This window comes from Bombus affinis, chromosome 8 (assembly GCF_024516045.1).
Source record: "Bombus affinis isolate iyBomAffi1 chromosome 8, iyBomAffi1.2, whole genome shotgun sequence".
NCBI classification, from domain to species: Eukaryota; Metazoa; Arthropoda; class Insecta; order Hymenoptera; family Apidae; genus Bombus; species Bombus affinis.
Genome location: NC_066351.1, coordinates 9,868,010 through 9,884,960, shown reverse-complemented (window position 1 = coordinate 9,884,960; position 16,951 = coordinate 9,868,010). Strand labels below are relative to the sequence as shown.

General features: G+C 32.8%; 4 protein-coding genes across 11 annotated transcripts in view; 2 read left to right on the top strand and 2 right to left on the bottom strand.

The window, feature by feature from the left end:
* Positions 1-16,951, bottom strand: part of LOC126919340 (uncharacterized) — a 65,535-nt gene that overhangs the window by 6,417 nt on the left and 42,167 nt on the right. The window contains exon 11 of one of the 2 annotated variants that reach the window (XM_050728414.1): positions 3,799-3,864. The exons of the other annotated variant lie outside the window; for it this stretch is intronic. Coding sequence (XP_050584371.1) covers positions 3,814-3,864 — 51 coding nt within the window. The 3' untranslated portion in view covers positions 3,799-3,813. Of the gene's footprint in view, positions 1-3,798; positions 3,865-16,951 lie in introns of those variants that run through there. 2 annotated transcript variants of the gene reach the window in all.
* The window catches only part of LOC126919330 (E3 ubiquitin-protein ligase XIAP-like), a 54,072-nt gene that overhangs the window by 15,653 nt on the left and 21,468 nt on the right, over positions 1-16,951 (top strand). Inside the window, exon 4 of one of the 5 annotated variants that reach the window (XM_050728386.1) lies at positions 15,628-15,882. The exons of the other annotated variants lie outside the window; for them this stretch is intronic. Within the exon in view, the coding sequence (XP_050584343.1) occupies positions 15,628-15,818 (191 nt within the window). The 3' untranslated portion in view covers positions 15,819-15,882. Of the gene's footprint in view, positions 1-15,627; positions 15,883-16,951 lie in introns of those variants that run through there. 5 annotated transcript variants of the gene reach the window in all.
* Positions 1-16,951, top strand: part of LOC126919352 (uncharacterized) — a 33,473-nt gene that overhangs the window by 5,881 nt on the left and 10,641 nt on the right. The window lies entirely within an intron of this gene.
* On the bottom strand, positions 10,130-11,618 carry LOC126919351 (uncharacterized). Of its 3 annotated transcripts, none has more exons than XR_007711563.1 (3): positions 11,369-11,618; positions 10,766-11,145; positions 10,130-10,693 (listed from the first exon to the last, which is right to left on the bottom strand). XR_007711563.1 is itself a non-coding variant. In XM_050728433.1 (3 exons), exons 2-3 carry the CDS (start codon positions 10,911-10,913, stop codon positions 10,427-10,429), a joined length of 414 nt encoding a protein of 137 aa, XP_050584390.1. In that variant the 5' UTR covers positions 10,914-11,145; positions 11,369-11,618; the 3' UTR covers positions 10,130-10,426. The 3 variants fall into 3 exon arrangements, 1 of the variants encoding a protein (XP_050584390.1); XR_007711564.1 differs by having other exon boundaries at positions 10,130-10,700; positions 10,797-11,145; XM_050728433.1 differs by having other exon boundaries at positions 10,130-10,700; positions 10,774-11,145.

Here is a 16,951-nt window from a genome sequence, read left to right as displayed (position 1 = left end):
CAATAAGGGGAGTAAAACAAAAAACAATTAGTTAGATGCGGAAAAGGTTAACTTTATTCAGATAAAATAAGGTACATAATTCGAATTAATGTTTAATTAAGTAAAATACACTTAAAATACAAAAAAAGCCAAAAATATATAGACAAAATATATTTGATCAGTTTAGTATTAATTATTATTACTTATTATTACTTTAATATTATTACTTATACTTTAATATATTTATATACTTTAATATTATTACTTATTATTACTTATTATAATATTATTAATATTAATTATTATTACTAATTACTGTAGAAATACTACTAAAAATAAAAAAAATTATCATTTCCTGATATAAACAGTTAATTTAACGATACATGGTATCACACATTTTGATGACTGTACGTCATTTTTACAAAATTATATTTACATTTATATAAGAGATATGAATAAGCTAATTTACAAATGTACATAATTATATACATGTATTATATATACATGCATTACGAAAAAGTTGCATTACATGTTGCCTTGAGTTCTCTACGGCAAATTAGGCATTTAGTAAATGCCGGTGCACAGTAGTAGCAGGTTGCCACATGTCCACAAGGTAGGAATTCAATATTTGCTTCCCGTTCCGTGCAAACTTTACACAGACGAGACTCCTGGATCAAACGATTTTCTTCCTCCAGAGCAGCTAAAATAGTAATCAGTATATTTAAATATAATATATAATAAAATTTATTATATGTATACGGATTTCATACAAATTAACGAATTTATGATCAATCTATGTTTTTATTTTTATTACTTACCAAGTTCCTGAAGGAGAGCCGCTTCGTCAGTATCATTTTCACTATTGGATCTCTCAGGATTGTCATCAATAATTTGTATTGGTGCCTGAAATAAATATAATGTACATAAGTATATATTCGAATTATTAACTATACATATGGTTCAGGGTATATGTTTCTGTACTTACTTCTGTAGAAGTTTCGTATAACTCCTGGCATGTTTCATTGCTAACATGTTCATGACTTTCATATTCCAAATTGTTTTGGTTTTCAATACTATAAGATCCCGAACAGCTAGCTTGATGTGCCGTCGGGTATCCTGGATGGTGTAGAAGTCGATGGTCATTGTGATTAACAGACCCTTGATATTTTATACCATAAGGACTAGATGCATATCGACTTTTTCCATTCCTTATCCGTATTACAGGCGTTGGGCACGCCGAGGAGCCGGGTATCGCTGGTATCTTTGGTAACGGCCTCGAACGTCTCGGTGATATTAAATGCACCGGCCTTGCTGCCGATGTTGAAGGTACTGCTGCGGCTGAATCGTCCGCCGATATTGAGTTAATCGATGATGTTGAATCACCCGACGAAATCGCATGGTCCGACGACATTGTGTAAACCGAAGAAATGTCTTAAAACCTATTTAAAAAAAAAAAAGAAATTATAATATCTACTGATTATAACAAGCCGATATTATCGAAGTAATCTCAGCCCCGTGTGCTTTAGCGCAAAAATTAAAAATTGTCTTTGAAAAATTACAGCGATTTTATTTGATAATTGAAGCGTTCGAAGGATCACGAAACTTTCTGTACAATCTACATAAATGCTTTCGCTACGATATTCTGACTTATAAATGGTAAAACGATTTTAGTTTACTCATTTTCGAGAAATATTATACGCGTACAATTGATGAAACAGGAATATATTACAGGCAAAACTTACCGATATCAGATGTTCACGTCCCGCTTCAACAGCACACCAACTCTTCAAGTGGAATCTTAACAAAGATTTAATATCTTATTCTTGTATATTTTATATTTTTAGATTTACTAAAACTGCTTTATCGCGCGAACGAACAAACTCTTCGACTGTCGATCAAATACTGAATCTTGAAACTTCTATTTCTGGAGAAAGAACTACCTGTTTCCTACAGATCTTATCCCTACCACAGTAGCACAAGTTGTCAACCAATCAAATTTCATCGATGCTCCGCCCCTGTACTGTACTGCTCTGTACTGTTCTCAAGTAAACGACGCACGCTAGGTACAGCAAGGTACAGAAATTATACCCCTTATTTACTCACATTTCGAAAATGATGCCGCTTTTGAAGGAATTCTTATTTGTTCGCTTCTTACTTGACAATATTAACACGTTGTTTAAAATATCAGTAGAAGCTGCTACGAAGTCTAGAGAGTCAAAGAGAGCGACAAAAAATTGCAATTTATTATTAACACATATAATGAAAGAGGAAATGATAATAGATGCTTGGTATTAGGTTCTAATCGAGTTTTCGTATTGTTTGGAATTTCCATATCGTTCTTCTTCAGTTTTGACATACTCGTCAACCCCTAATCGCTACGTTGTTTCGGTTCAGGTGACCACCATTCTAAGGAAACACCCTATATACAAGACAATACGATTCTTGCCTGAAGGTGGGTAAAATATTTAGTAAGAAGGTAAAGCATAGTCTAAAGTCTCAGGTTACCGTTACATGTTTAATTTTACTTTATGGCACCCTATAATTTATGGCGTATACCCAGCCTCGGCTTTAATCTTCGCAGATTATAATAAAATTATTTTTAGAAATAAGTACGCAGTTTTTTCAATATATGAAACATCTTGAACAAGGTTTCTGCAGGAAAATTGTACCATTTATAACATTTTATAAATTCATTTTGAGATAAAGTTCTCTCGCGATGCGAATAGTTAGACGCTGTAGCATTATGTTATATTGTGTTATACATATTATACTATGTCATATAAATATACATGTGTGTGTGTGTGTGTGTGTGTGTGTGTAAATTCCCTAGTGTTCATGTAGGATAGGGATTCTTTTTGTTTTACGGGTAGCACGACAGGCTGTGTTTCACCGACAGACCGATCTTCTTTTGTTTTACGGACGACCATTTTAAGAAGCACGTTTTTCCCGAACGGACTAACAGAGAGTTACATTAGAGACAGACAAAGTTACGGAATAGTTATTTAAGATTTTAAAGACTGATGAAGAAAGATCGGTAGCTCAGGACGTTGAAAATCGATTCTCGTTTTTCAGTTTTTAAACATTGTACTAAAGACTCGTTATTTCCCGTTTATATAATTATTGTTATTTCTTGTTATAGCCGAATATTAATTGTTGTTTATTTTCGTATTTTATTATTTACTTCTTAATAAAAACTCGATTTTCAGACTACAGAATCGATCCCTGAATTCTCCCCAGATTACGATCTTACATATATATACACACACATATATATTTGAATGGACATATGAATCGCAATCATATATCGTCGTTGGCCCTTTTCGCAAATGTTCCTTGCAACAATATACCATCGTTTGGCTTTAAAAGTGTTAGTTGCGAATGCAGTAGAAGATAGTAAAAACGAAGAATAAAGATATTCGGGCAAAACGCAATACACTTAGCTTGAAAAGCAGTAATATCTTGAAAAATAACGAGGGAGACGTTCTCGTCTGTCAAATGCAAAAAAACGTATCGACGAAGTAGAATCTTTAAAATTGACGACGCCTATGTTTTCTTACTAACCATCCTGAAATTGCTAAAGTGAGTCATCATTCTCATAACTGAATTTTCTAGCAGCTGTTTATACTTACACTGCATACACTGCTGCTTACACTGGGTTTTGTTGAGATAAATGTCATGTTGGTATGATCGCTAGTTCCTACATCCAGAGTTGGTACTACTGCTTTGCGATTCTCTTCTGTTTTTCCCCCATCTTTTTTATCTGAATTTTCGCTGTGTGTAAATGGCTGTACAAGGTGTGTGAAGTACACAGGATACAAAACTAATCTGTATGAATCAATTGAATATGAAAACCCAAACCAATGTAATAACAGCTTTAAACAGCATCTGAAAAACGATAACATCCAAGAAAACAACTTGCGATTAAAAGAGTCGTATATCGGAAATATATATATATATATATATATATGTATATGTATGTATATATTTACATATATATATGTCGGGTTTGCGTTAAGATTGGAGTTAGGGTTAAGGGCGTGAAACGAATCCCTATTGGCATTAGATGTGATCAATATGCAATAGAGAAGATATTTACTAGTGCAAATATGACTATGATAGAATTTGACAAGTAATCGCGATAATTAGACACTCGAGAAGCTAAAGACAATGATCCTAGGCTCGATAACGAATCCGCGGTCAACGGGATGACGAACTCTACTCTTCTGTAGCGTCTACGTTGTACTTAATGTTAATGCAAGGAGCCATCACTACGTATAAGGATGACAATTCAATCGTTGATGAGATCGTACAAGAGAGCGTCTCTCCGTCACGGTGACGCTGTCGAAGAAAACTATGATGGATGTGCCTAAGGGCACGAGATCATCGGATTCGCAGAGGAAAGTCTTCGTTCGAAGGGTGAAGGAAATTAACGTTACTGTTAATTGGTCAATTTCCATGTTGGTGGTTAGAGAAGGATGTTAGCTGTCCTTGGGAAAAGTTGCTAGCGGGAAGCGTCGTTCCTGGGAGGATAGATTTCTCTTATCTTCCCGTAGTTGGGACACGGACTATTTGTCTATTTGAAGGACTTTGTATATCTGCAACTTAATATTCGTAACGGGTTCTCGGCCAGCTAAACATATACTGTGAAGAAGCGTTGACATCTGGCAATCATCTTACCCGAAGGACAAAGTCTGCGTGTGGAGAGCCACGGGACAGAAATAGTTGAAATGTTTACCGTCGTACCACGACCCAAGTATCTCTTTTAAGGAGAACTATAAAATTACTTCATGCCTTTGTTAGACAAAACGTTCATCCCTTGACCGCGGCCACGTGCGGAGACTGGTTGTCGCCACGAGCCCGAGCTCACTATCATAAACCTCAAATAAGTACAGTCTAATAGAATGACAACAATTTCTTAATACGGCTACGGTGGAATCTGAATTACAGTACTAAAGGATCTTCACAAAGTTCCAAAGGGAAGGTTCCGGTGTTCTTTCATCTCCGACATATATATATATGGATATGTATGTGTCTATATATATACATACATATGTATGTATAAATATATATGTATATTTATATGACATAGTATAATATGTATAACACAATATAACATAATGCTACAGCGTCTAACTATTCGCATCGCGAGAGAACTTTATCTCAAAATGAATTTATAAAATGTTACAAATGGTTCAATTTTCCTGCAGAAACCCTGTTCAAGATGTTTCATATATTGAAAAATCTGCGTACTTATTTCTAAAAATAATTTTATTATAATCTGCGAAGATTAAAGCCGAGGCTGGGTATACGCCATAAATTATAGGGTGCCATAAAGTAGAATTAACCATGTAACGGTAACCTGAGACTTTAGACTATGCTTTACCTTCCTACTAAATAGTTTACCCACCTACAGGTAAGAATCGTATTGACTTGTATATAGGGTGTTTCCTTAGAATGGTGGTCACCTGAACCGAAACAATGTAGCGATTAGCGGTTGACGAGCATGTCAAATCTGAAGCAGAACGATATGGAAATTCCAAACAATAGGAAAACTCGATTAGAACCTAATACCAAGCATCTATTATCATTTCCTCTTTCATTATATGTGTTAATAATAAATTGCAATTTTTTGTCGCTCTCTTTGACTCTCTAGACTTCGTAGCAGCTTCTACTGATATTTTAAACAACGTGTTAATATTGTCAAGTAAGAAGCGAACAAATAAGAATTCCTTCAAAAGCGGCATCATTTTCGAAATGTGAGTAAATAAGGGGTATAATTTCTGTACCTTGCTGTACCTAGCGTGCGTCGTTTACTTGAGAACAGTACAGAGCAGTACAGTACAGGGGCGGAGCATCGATGAAAGTTGATTGGTTGACAACTTGTGCTACTGTGGTAGGGATAAGATCTGTAGGAAACAGGTAGTTCTTTCTCCAGAAATAGAAGTTTCAAGATTCAGTATTTGATCGACAGTCGAAGAGTTTGTTCGTTCGCGCGATAAAGCAGTTTTAGTAAATCTAAAAATATAAAATATACAAGAATAAGATATTAAATCTTTGTTAAGATTCCACTTGAAGAGTTGGTGTGCTGTTGAAGCGGGACGTGAACATCTGATATCGGTAAGTTTTGCCTGTAATATATTCCTGTTTCATCAATTGTACGCGTATAATATTTCTCGAAAATGAGTAAACTAAAATCGTTTTACCATTTATAAGTCAGAATATCGTAGCGAAAGCATTTATGTAGATTGTACAGAAAGTTTCGTGATCCTTCGAACGCTTCAATTATCAAATAAAATCGCTGTAATTTTTCAAAGACAATTTTTAATTTTTGCGCTAAAGCACACGGGGCTGAGATTACTTCGATAATATCGGCTTGTTATAATCAGTAGATATTATAATTTCTTTTTTTTTTTTTAAATAGGTTTTAAGACATTTCTTCGGTTTACACAATGTCGTCGGACCATGCGATTTCGTCGGGTGATTCAACATCATCGATTAACTCAATATCGGCGGACGATTCAGCCGCAGCAGTACCTTCAACATCGGCAGCAAGGCCGGTGCATTTAATATCACCGAGACGTTCGAGGCCGTTACCAAAGATACCAGCGATACCCGGCTCCTCGGCGTGCCCAACGCCTGTAATACGGATAAGGAATGGAAAAAGTCGATATGCATCTAGTCCTTATGGTATAAAATATCAAGGGTCTGTTAATCACAATGACCATCGACTTCTACACCATCCAGGATACCCGACGGCACATCAAGCTAGCTGTTCGGGATCTTATAGTATTGAAAACCAAAACAATTTGGAATATGAAAGTCATGAACATGTTAGCAATGAAACATGCCAGGAGTTATACGAAACTTCTACAGAAGTAAGTACAGAAACATATACCCTGAACCATATGTATAGTTAATAATTCGAATATATACTTATGTACATTATATTTATTTCAGGCACCAATACAAATTATTGATGACAATCCTGAGAGATCCAATAGTGAAAATGATACTGACGAAGCGGCTCTCCTTCAGGAACTTGGTAAGTAATAAAAATAAAAACATAGATTGATCATAAATTCGTTAATTTGTATGAAATCCGTATACATATAATAAATTTTATTATATATTATATTTAAATATACTGATTACTATTTTAGCTGCTCTGGAGGAAGAAAATCGTTTGATCCAGGAGTCTCGTCTGTGTAAAGTTTGCACGGAACGGGAAGCAAATATTGAATTCCTACCTTGTGGACATGTGGCAACCTGCTACTACTGTGCACCGGCATTTACTAAATGCCTAATTTGCCGTAGAGAACTCAAGGCAACATGTAATGCAACTTTTTCGTAATGCATGTATATATAATACATGTATATAATTATGTACATTTGTAAATTAGCTTATTCATATCTCTTATATAAATGTAAATATAATTTTGTAAAAATGACGTACAGTCATCAAAATGTGTGATACCATGTATCGTTAAATTAACTGTTTATATCAGGAAATGATAATTTTTTTTATTTTTAGTAGTATTTCTACAGTAATTAGTAATAATAATTAATATTAATAATATTATAATAAGTAATAATAAGTAATAATATTAAAGTATATAAATATATTAAAGTATAAGTAATAATATTAAAGTAATAATAAGTAATAATAATTAATACTAAACTGATCAAATATATTTTGTCTATATATTTTTGGCTTTTTTTGTATTTTAAGTGTATTTTACTTAATTAAACATTAATTCGAATTATGTACCTTATTTTATCTGAATAAAGTTAACTTTTTCCGCATCTAACTAATTGTTTTTTGTTTTACTCCCCTTATTGTCATTAAAATGAAGCTGTTTTATGTATACATACATATATATATATATATATAATACTGTTCATATATAGTACAGAGTATATATATACACAGAATGCCTACATATACAGAAAGATATATATATATATATATATATTATTATTATTATTATTACTATATCCATATATATATAGTTCAAATCATAAAAATTGTAGGTTACTTTTTCTTTTATTATACTTACTTATCCTGTTTTCAATTCGTTAAATAATACCGATTAAAAGACAATTCTAATTTTTATATTAATAAAACGTCGAAGTTTTAAAGCGAGAAACTTGTCTGTTAGAAGTTTATGTTTGTAAAACTGAGTATTTTCAAGGTGTTGTACAACTTATTTGTTTGCTATATCGATTTATATTTTTAATTCGTTCTGTAAGTGGAATCGTTGGCTGTGAATACATGAATACACATAGATGGCGGCCATTTTGTGATGTGATTTTGAACTTTGATTGAATTAGGTTTGAGCCATTTCTTACTCTTCGCTAATCTAGAGACTAGCTGTTATGTTAGTAAATACCTGCGATCTTGTATAAACTGTGCAATTTCCCACAAATTTCAGTACAATGGTCATCTGTATGGACCAACTGAATGATGGATAGAAGCAATATGGCGTCAAAGTAACGTGCAAACATGGCCGTAAAATAGCCAAAGAATGCTCAGTTTTACATAGTCATAACTTTTGAACCAGTAGATTCCCCGTCTTAAAACCTCTATTTTCGTATTCTACACGTCGAAAATTAGAAAATTACAAAAATTGCAAGAAAAGGTCAATAATTTTTGGTTTCCTAAAATAAAGTTAGTCAAGAACACTATTATACTTATTGTACATTTATGTATTTAGTATAGATATGTATGCGTGTATGAATACTATTCGTATTCTCCCTACTTTTTGTATAATCTGAGAGAGACTGCGATACCTCGACACTCGGCACCATGGTCGTATGTCGTGGCGCACTATCTCTGTCCTTCAACATGGTCTTCAACTCACCTGTAACGCGCTATCCATCTCTGTCATTCTATGGGAGAACTGCATGGTGTCGATGATAACTATTTATATAAGTACATAGTAATTATTCAATTCATTCGTTACCTATTCGAATACTACGCTATGCATAGTGTTGAAATTTGAATTACGCGGCGTTTACTTCAAATGGCTTGAAGTTACGAATATACAACCTAATTGAACATTACTGAACCGTTGCGTTACATATGAATCTGGCCTAATATTTAACGATATCGATATGCAATTTAAGAGCGAAATTTGAAATCACGTTCACATGTCTGAAATGCCAAATACATCTATATATTGGTCAAAAATTCGATGCGAGTACTATAGCAAGGAGTGAATAAGAATTCAAAATACAGGAAATACGCTATTGGAAAACTTTAAGTTTAGTCGTCAATGATCACAATAAATTAAAAGCCATGCGAGGTTATTAAAAAATATTTTTTGTTTTTTAAGGGAGAATTCCAAGCAAGCCTGTATAAAAAAAGCTATGCTTACATCTTAATATGTAGTTATCTTGAATTTTTCGCGCACTTTATTGAACAAAGCGGTTCAGCGATACGTACCAATATATATAATACAAACTCCTTAGTAACCGCCAAATAAGATAATATATTGGTAATAGAAAGAGAGTCGTCTTTTTACTTAACAAAATTTTAAATCTGTTTTAAATATAAAAAGTTTAGATGTCTCACATACAAGTTTAATTTTAAGATAATTGAAAATAAAGCTTCTTCATAAAAATCATATTTTAAGTACTACTATAACTTTTGAAATTTTAAATGTTGGCTATTCATTGCCAAATGCGTTTTTGAAAAATTGTTAGTATAAATTGGATCCATAAGAACATAAAATAATTAAGAATAGCAAGCAATTATATATAATGGATGCTTGTAGTCTTATGAATAAAAAAAAAGAACAATCGGTTCTGTACGCTTTATTTCCGGAAACGAGTAACCTATGTTGTGCAATTTGCGAAATTGATTTTGTTGAAATTCATGATTCATCGGCAAAATCAAATTTTCATTGGCAAACAATGAAATGCCAATGACAATGGCAAAAATAAACCAGTTGGATCAATTGGAGAATAGTGAATTGAGTGATTGGCTAAAAGAGCGTTCAATTCCATATAATTCTAAAGCAAAAAAGTGTACTTATTAATAAATTATTATCGCACATCAAGAATACAACAATTTTACAGCCATTTCGTATGTAAATGTATCATATGTGTTCTTAAGTGTACTAAGTTAGTATAAAAAATAATACGAATATGCTATAACATAACATATTACATTTTTACATTCATACATTAGAGCAGCTTTAGTATATAACAAATAAAATAATAATACATAATTAGATATAATTAATAAAAGATAAAAAATTCTTTTTGTACCACTGATTTTTTATGAACTATTTATCACAATTAACATAGCTTTTCTGTCAGCTTCATTTTTTATACCAATTTCAATTAAATCTTCATTAGTTAAACTCATAAATAAATCAATGTCAACCTGAAATAAGTTTACAATATTAATTTATAATAAAATTTTATACATGTAACAACATATTTACTTCTTGTACGAGGAATTTGGGTATTGACCTAATCCGTAATGTTTTAGTAAAATAAACACTTTTGCTTCTTCTGAATTTAAAATCATTCCTCTTGGAGGTGTCCTGTAACGTGGTGGTGATGGTGTATTCTCCCTAAATACATTTTCATCCTTCATATTTGGAAGAACATTTTGTTGGCGCAATAGACTAAATTTAGGCACATATTTAAGAATAGTATCAACATCTTCTTTGTGTTGAATATTTAAATCTTGTGGCTGAATGGACTGTAATCTTTGCAAACAATATAGTTAAATTAAAATATCATATTTACTTTGTATATAATATAGAGCAATAACTAATATACCTCTGCATAGGTAGTTCGCTTACATTCTTTCTACTTTTTGAACAAGTTAGCATTGCTTCATCTTTATCTTCATTTACAAACAATTGTTTCTCCTTTGTTTCATCTTTGATATTCAAAATTAATTTCCTCATTATGTTCATTTTGTGTAAAATATATATTTGAAGAAGTAGGTAACAGTTTATTCAGATCGCAAGTCAAGGTGGGTGAAATTAAACTACTCTGAACACTTTCTCAATGATTTGTCTCTAAACTTAATGCACAGGGTTTTAAAAGTTCCTTGCTTTAACATTCTCTATCGTGTCAGAAGCTTCAACTTCAAGAGTAATAGTTTTCCCTGTTAAGGCCTTAACGAAGACCTGTATGTTGCATGGTCTGGGGAAAAATGGTTATATTAATGTACAATATCGTGCTGCGATAGTACATGCTAAAATAAACATTTTGTAAGGAATAGCTGTATATTTTTTTAATTTATAAAAACATTAATCAGCTCAAATTTTGTTAAACAAAATGATGGCATCACAGCAGAGTATCGGTTATTGGAAAACTCATCTAATATTTTTTACATAAATATGGAAGGATCAGCTGTTATACTTACATTTCTTGAAATAATTTATAGAATAGGGTAGATAGTTGCACACAAGTCACTCTAAATTCTTTTGATAAAACAATATAGAAAAGCTTTCGAAGGATAATTCACAATAGAGTATGTCAAATAATGTATAACATGTGCATTTGGTGCCATTTATTGGTGTACACAATAATTGCGTAGTTCAGTAAAGCCAGTAAAGGATGCACTTAGACTAAATCTCATAATTTTTCACCATTTCCTTAAATTAAGTGCATATACATTATTTGATGTGTACATACAAGTACATACCGCATATCTGTTAAAATTAATTAAATGTTATATAATATGTTTCCTAGGAAAGCCGTTGAAAAATTTGAAAAAGGTTTCAAACGTTTAAGAATACCTATAACCTTCCTTTGTTAAGTACGTGGGAGAAAATATTTATATCGTCTTTCGCAAAATAAATGCGAATCGAATGAACAGCGAGATTATTGAACTGTGGAAATGAAAAAGAATCGAAATAATGAAAACGAAAACAGAGAAAGTTATTACATAGAATTATTATATTATTGCATAGAAAATCATTGAAAAATGTTCAGAGTAATCTATATATATTAATTTATAATAAACCCTTGAATTTTTCGATATACGACTCTTTTAATCGCAAGTTGTTTTCTTGGACCTTATCGTTTTTCAGATGCTGTTTAAAGCTGTTATTACATTGGTTTGGGTTTTCATATTCAATTGATTCATACAGATTAGTTTTGTATCCTGTGTACTTCACACACCTTGTACAGCCATTTACACACAGCGAAAATTCAGATAAAAAGGACGTGACGGATGGGGAAAAACAGAAGAGAATCGCAAAGCAGTTGTTCCAACACTGGATGTAGGAACTAGCGATCATATCAACATGACATTTATCTCAACAAAAGCCAGTGTAGATTTCGAGTTCAGGATGTTTGGTGCCTAAGACACATCGAATGCAAAATGCTAGATAAAAATAAAGAAAAATTAGAAAAACAATCGAAATGAGAGTAAACGGATACAGTAGATACGCCGCTACATTGTACACGAATATAAACAGCTGCTAGGAAAATTCAGTTATGAGAATGATGACTCACTTTAGCAATTTCAGGATGGTTAGTAAGAAAACATAGACGTCGACAATTTTAAAGGTTCTACTTCGTCGATACGTTTTTTTGCATTTGACAGACGAGAACGTCTCCCTCGTTATTTTTCAAGATATTACTGCTTTTCAAGCTAAATGTATTGCGTTTTGCCCGAATATCTTTATTCTTCGTTTTTACTATCTTCTACTGCATTCGCAACTAACACTTTTAAAGCCAAACGATGGTATATTGTTGCAAGGAACATTTGCGAAAAGGGCCAACGACGATATATGATTGCGATTCATATGTCCATTCAAATATATATGTGTGTGTATATATATGTAAGATCGTAATCTGGGGAGAATTCAGGGATCGATTCTGTAGTCTGAAAATCGAGTTTTTATTAAGAAGTAAATAATAAAATACGAAAATAAACAACAATTAATATTCGGCTATAACAAGAAATAACAATAATTATATAAACGGGAAATAACGAGTCTTTAGTACAATGTTTAAAAACTGAAAAACGAGAATCGATTTTCAACGTCCTGAGCTACCGATCTTTCTTCATCAGTCTTTAAAATCTTAAATAACTATTCCGTAACTTTGTCTGTCTCTAATGTAACTCTCTGTTAGTCCGTTCGGGAAAAACGTGCTTCTTAAAATGGTCGTCCGTAAAACAAAAGAAGATCGGTCTGTCGGTGAAACACAGCCTGTCGTGCTACCCGTAAAACAAAAAGAATCCCTATCCTACATGAACACTAGGGAATTTACACACACACACACACACACACACACATGTATATTTATATGACATAGTATAATATGTATAACACAATATAACATAATGCTACAGCGTCTAACTATTCGCATCGCGAGAGAACTTTATCTCAAAATGAATTTATAAAATGTTATAAATGGTACAATTTTCCTGCAGAAACCTTGTTCAAGATGTTTCATATATTGAAAAAACTGCGTACTTATTTCTAAAAATAATTTTATTATAATCTGCGAAGATTAAAGCCGAGGCTGGGTATACGCCATAAATTATAGGGTGCCATAAAGTAAAATTAAACATGTAACGGTAACCTGAGACTTTAGACTATGCTTTACCTTCTTACTAAATATTTTACCCACCTTCAGGCAAGAATCGTATTGTCTTGTATATAGGGTGTTTCCTTAGAATGGTGGTCACCTGAACCGAAACAACGTAGCGATTAGGGGTTGACGAGTATGTCAAAACTGAAGAAGAACGATATGGAAATTCCAAACAATACGAAAACTCGATTAGAACCTAATACCAAGCATCTATTATCATTTCCTCTTTCATTATGTGTGTTAATAATAAATTGCAATTTTTTGTCGCTCTCTTTGACTCTCTAGACTTCGTAGCAGCTTCTACTGATATTTTAAACAACGTGTTATTATTGTCAAGTAAAAACCGAACAAATAAGAATTCCTTCAAAAGCGGCATCATTTTCGAAATGTGAGTAAATAAGGGGTATAATTTCTGTACCTTGCTGTACCTAGCGTGCGTCGTTTACTTGAGAACAGTACAGAGCAGTACAGTACAGGGGCGGAGCATCGATGAAATTTGATTGGTTGACAACTTGTGCTACTGTGGTAGGGATAAGATCTGTAGGAAACAGGTAGTTCTTTCTCCAGAAATAGAAGTTTCAAGATTCAGTATTTGATCGACAGTCGAAGAGTTTGTTCGTTCGTGCGATAAAGCAGTTTTAGTAAATCTAAAAATATAAAATATACAAGAATAAGATATTAAATCTTTGTTAAGATTCCACTTGAAGAGTTGGTGTGCTGTTGAAGCGGGACGTGAACATCTGATATCGGTAAGTTTTGCCTGTAATATATTCCTGTTTCATCAATTGTACGCGTATAATATTTCTCGAAAATGAGTAAACTAAAATCGTTTTACCATTTATAAGTCAGAATATCGTAGCGAAAGCATTTATGTAGATTGTACAGAAAGTTTCGTGATCCTTCGAACGCTTCAATTATCAAATAAAATCGCTGTAATTTTTCAAAGACAATTTTTAATTTTTGCGCTAAAGCACACGGGGCTGAGATTACTTCGATAATATCGGCTTGTTATAATCAGTAGATATTATAATTTCTTTTTTTTTTTTAAATAGGTTTTAAGACATTTCTTCGGTTTACACAATGTCGTCGGATCATGCGATTTCGTCGGGTGATTCAACATCATCGATTAACTCAATATCGGCGGACGATTCAGCCGCAGCAGTACCTTCAACATCGGCAGCAAGGCCGGTGCATTTAATGTCACCGAGTCTTTCGACGTCGTCAATGATACCATTGATAGCCGCCCCCCCGATGTCATCAATGCTATCAATGTTCGCCGTACACTGGTCGTCGCCAATGCTACCAATGTTCCCCGAACCCTGGATGTCGCCAACGCCACGAGTACGGATAACACAAAGAAACGGAAATATATACTGTCCTTATGGTTTAAAATATCACAAGTCATTTGATTTTAATGACCACAGATTTTTAAGACATTCACGAACCCCGTCGACATATGAATTTAGCCGTTTGGGACTAAGGAGAGTTACGGAACCAGAAAAATTGGAATATGCCAGTTACGAATCCAGGTTAAACTCATTCGCAGGATGGCCTACACATCTAAGGCAGACAAGTGAAGAATTAGCCGATGCTGGCTTCTACTACATCGGAATAATGGATCTCACTGTCTGTTACCATTGTGGAATTTGTATAGAAAATTGGGGACCAGAAGAACATCCATGGGAAAAACATGCAATTTCGTCTCCCGGCTGTTATTACTTATTAACAGTACGGGGTTTCAAATATGCTAATAATGTAACAGGCCAGGAGTTATATGAAACTTCTACAGAAGTAAGTACAGTAACATATACCCTGAACCATATGTATAGTTAACAATTCGGATATATACTTATGTACATTATATTTATTTCAGGCACCAACACAAATTGCGAATGGGAATCCTGAGAGATCCAATAGTGAAAATGATACTAATGAAATGACTCTCGTCCAGAAAATTGGTAAGTAATAAACATAAAAACACAGATTGATCATAAATTCGTTTATTTGTATGAAATCCGTATACATATAATAAATTTTATTATGTGTTACATCTAAATATACTGTTCACAATTTTAGCTGCTGCGAAGGAAAAAAATCGAGCATTGAAAAATGCTCGTTTGTGTAAAGTTTGCATGGAACGAGAAGCAACAGTTGTATTCCTACCTTGTGGACATGTAGCAACCTGCGACTACTGTTCACCGGCACTTACAAAATGCATAATTTGCCGAGGAGAACTTAAGGCGACAAGTAGTGCAATTTTTTTGTAATGCATGCACATGTATATAATTATGTACATTTGTAAATTAGCTTATTCATATCTCTTATATAAATATAAATATAATTTTTTAAAAATGACGTACAGTCATTAAAATGTGTGATGTATCGTTAAATTAACTGTATATATCAGGAAATGATAATTTTTTTTATTTTTAATAGTATTTCTACAGTAATTAATAAATAGAAACATAATACTAAATTGATCAAATACATTTTGTCTTTATATTTTTGGCCTTTTTTGTATCTTAAGTGTATTTTACTTAATTAAACATTAATTCGAATTATGTACCTTATTTTATCTGAATAAAGTTAACTTTTTCAGCATTTAACTAATTGTTTTTTATTTTATTCCCCTTATCGTCATTAAAATGAAGCTGTTTTATATATATATAAATATATATGTAATACAGTTTCATTTCATTTATTATATATATTTTCATTATATATATATATATATATATATATATGCAATATGTTATATTGTAGTATACAAATTATACCATATCATATATATATATATAAACACACATTTACATACACACGCGCTCACACACGTATACACATATGCGTATGTATATATATATATATGTATATATGCATCGCAATCATATATCGTCGTTGGCCCTTTTCGCAAATGTTCCTTGCAACAATATACCATCGTTTGGCTTTAAAAGTGTTAGTTGCGAATGCAGTAGAAGATAGTAAAAACGAAGAATAAAGATATTCGGGCAAAACGCAATACATTTAGCTTGAAAAGCAGTAATATCTTGAAAAATAACGAGGGAGACGTTCTCGTCTGTCAAATGCAAAAAAACGTATCGACGAAGTAGAACCTTTAAAATTGTCGACGTCTATGTTTTCTTACTAACCATCCTGAAATTGCTAAAGTGAGTCATCATTCTCATAACTGAATTTTCCTAGCAGCTGTTTATATTCGTGTACAATGTAGCGGCGTATCTACTGTATCCGTTTACTCTCATTTCGATTGTTTTTCTAATTTTTCTTTATTTTTATCTAGCATTTTGCATTCGATGTGTCTTAGGCACCAAACATCCTGAACTCGAAATCTACACTGGCTTTTGTTGAGATAAATGTCATGTTGATATGATCGCTAGTTCCTACA